Genomic DNA, 3,196 nt, shown 5'->3' with positions numbered 1-3,196 from the left:
TACTATGCGATTTTAATAAGAACAGACTGAATATCGGGCTTAAAATGAACAGGAAAAACACTAAAGCCATGTTCAACAGTCGAACCCTAGTTGAGCAAATACAAATACGGGGCGAGGTACTAGAACCGGTAAACGAGTATGCATATCCAGACCAACTCACCCAGACGATTCAAACCTGAAAAGCCGAGATAAAATGATAAAATTAGGCTTGGTTAGAGTACCTTTGTTATACACTTTAATGCAATTCGAGGTTCTCTGGCATTGTGTCTAGAGCGAAAGGTTTTTAACCCGTGTGTCCTCCCCGTCATAACATGACACGTGTGGCATACTCGGAATTGCAGTGTTCATGAATGAAATTAGAATTAAAAATAAACTCATCTGCAATTCACTTAATTTACATATAGTATATTTTGCTTCCGAATGGCTTGTCGCTTCCTCGTGCCACTTTTATGTACCTTGTTTACGTGCAACAAAAAGTGCACATTTATTATTGGAGGATACAGGTAGAGAGTACATAGTACAAATGAACTGCGGAGAAGAAAAAAAAATAGTCGACATTACATAACTCGCCACGAAAAAATAGACGACCTGGCAACTCAACACCCACTCACGGACTCAGCTGTTAGTCGATCAGCTGATCCCGAAGAGGTGTACGCGTACGATCTTCCTCCTCTTTCTCGGCCAATTTTCCCAATCTTCTAGCCATTGTCATCTTTCCCTGAGCCATGGAGGAAAAATTCTGCTTTGCTATCGACCGTGGAGGCACATTTACCGACGTCTATGCTCGTTGTCCCGGGGGTAAAATCCGGGTTTTAAAATTGCTCTCCGTGGACCCGCATAACTACAAGGACGCGCCGACCGAGGGAATTCGGCGAATCCTTGAGAGTGTAAGTATGGGAAGATGGTAAATCTGCTTTTGTTTCTTCACGGCATGCTGTTGTTTCCTCTTTTTTTATAGAAATGAAGGATGGAAGGACTAATAATTAAAGGGGATAGGTATATGGGAGTATGGTAATTAGATATCCGGTATGGTGCTTTAGTCTCTGCTTCCATCTCGGGACTGGTTAATCATGCTGATCTATAGCAGCCGCTGAAACACACCTGTTAGACTGGTTATTCTTGAGTCTAAACCTAAGATCAAGTCCCGTTTACGCTGTGGTCTCCTTTCTCTCGGCGCTCCGGCAAAGGGTAACAAACTTCCACCAGATATTTAGCCAGAAGAAGGAGCTTGGGTGAATAATTGGAGCTTGTACAGGTGAAGGATTTGACAGCTGATCATCAAGGTGGTTTTGAAGTTTGGAGTTGGGAGGTTTCGCCCCAAATGAATTTGCATCTCCTGATTCTCACACCGATCTTGATGGTCCATCTGGATGTATCATTTTGACTTCTGCTCGTTCTTTTGAGCCTTTATGTAATTTTCCTTGTCTTTTTAATTATATCACTAAAGTGCACCACTACTTCATCAGAAGAATAAGACTTAAAAGTAATATTCTGTCATATCATGTGTGTTATATTACACTTAGAACCTTTGTAACAACATGGATAATCATCCACTTCCTGCTTAACCCACTGCGTACGGGTGTCATGACATACATGACGTAGGAGCTTTGGCCTGATGACAGGCGTCATGATGTACATGACGTTCGGGGATTTTGGATCACTGTGCTCTTTTATTTTGCTATGAAAAAGGAATGAGTGGTGATAGCTACTGCAGTCCTAATTACTATAATTACCGTAATATCGTGCTAGCTTAACGTCCAAAACCTAGATGGCACCACTTTTTCCTAGCACCAGCAGGAGAGAGAGCCTTGAATGGCACCCATCCACAGTCTAGCAAGTACCATCTTTATAGAGCGGTGGCACACACTAAGTTGATGAACTCTTGCTCAAAATTACCGCCGATAAAGGATGTGCAGGCAGAACGGGAAGAGGAAGGTGACTCAAACCATACCCAGTGTCTAAAATGTGCTCCTGTGCCAATATGGATGCCTTTCACTGTGGCACTCACAGTCACGAGCACAGGTTTCATTCCTCTTCCCTACCTCTTCTTGTTATCTTTATTGTAGATGGTTATATGTTTCGTATTCGTTCATGACAACACAAAAATACGAAAAAATAAAGTTGCCTTTTGTCCTCCCATAAAACTGCAATACTTCTATCACACTGAGTATAAAGAAAATAATGAGCTAATATGGATAATATACTACAGTTTTAGTCTACCGCAGCACTGATAGAGCCTGTCATATGGCACATATAAGTCTCTAAACTCAATAAAACACACAAAAAAATAAAACACAAAAACCGCTCTAGTTTTATAATGAATGACTGAAAGAGAGTGGGAAGATTCAAATTATATTGCTTCAAACAGTCTCTATTTAAAATAAAACCTATCCTGGAGGCTGGGCAAGCAAATTTATCCCCGTCTGCAATGGGTTAAAACTTATACCGTTTCTTTCTTGTTTATTCTCTGGGTTGCCTTCATTATTTTTATGCATTTACGTGTTACCATCATTATTTTTATGTGGATCAAGTGGCAACAAAAAGGTGTGCACTGTTCTGTACTCTACACCAAGAATGATGGACTCTCACTGAGACTTCTAAATCACGGCATTTCCCTAGCATTTACGGTGGTTAATGTATTTCATTTGGTTGCACTTTGCAGCTAAATTGTTGTACTTTTCAAGGTATGCTTGGAAAGGTTTAGAAAATTTAATGAAGGCTATAAGGAACAGTTTGAAGTTAACATGGCAAAGTAGGCTAACAATTATTCTTATTGTTACGGTAGTTTTTACAATGTATTCTGCAGTTGAAGCACTGTACTTTAGGATTGTATGATTGAAAAAGTTTAGAATATAGAATAGAAGCACCAAAGAACAAGTTGAAAGTTACCACATTATATCAGGAGTGAGTTATCCAAGATCGGCTTGAAAATCAGGAGGCAAGACCTTATTTGGGGTGGAATATTAGATGACCTACAAGATCTACCGTGCCGGAATATACTAGGTGGAAGTTTGTTCTACCTTTACCAGACAGACGAAGGCACAGAGACCACGACAAGCAGTTGAGTCACTTGGATGTGTCATCCATTCTTTTGTCTTGAGTAGTCCGTATTTGAACACTAACTAGAAGATGAATTGTTGCAGAATAACAACTTAAAAGTCACAGTTCAATGAAAATGTATGAAGAAAGTCGACCA

At 40.1% G+C, this 3,196-nt stretch overlaps 1 protein-coding gene across 1 annotated transcript in view; it reads left to right on the top strand.

Moving 5' to 3' along the window:
• Positions 1-611: 611 nt before the first annotated feature.
• LOC122265653 (5-oxoprolinase) overlaps positions 612-3,196 on the top strand; it is a 30,356-nt gene continuing 27,771 nt past the window's right edge. The window contains exon 1 of the mRNA XM_086536812.1: positions 612-887. Within this exon, the coding sequence (XP_086392938.1) occupies positions 726-887 (162 nt within the window). The 5' untranslated portion in view covers positions 612-725. The remainder of the gene's footprint in view (positions 888-3,196) is intronic.

This window comes from Penaeus japonicus, unplaced genomic scaffold, assembly GCF_977035675.1.
Source record: "Penaeus japonicus unplaced genomic scaffold, GWHDUDI00000001_assembly GWHDUDI00000005, whole genome shotgun sequence".
NCBI classification, from domain to species: Eukaryota; Metazoa; Arthropoda; class Malacostraca; order Decapoda; family Penaeidae; genus Penaeus; species Penaeus japonicus.
This window is presented reverse-complemented; position numbering and strand designations above follow the sequence as displayed.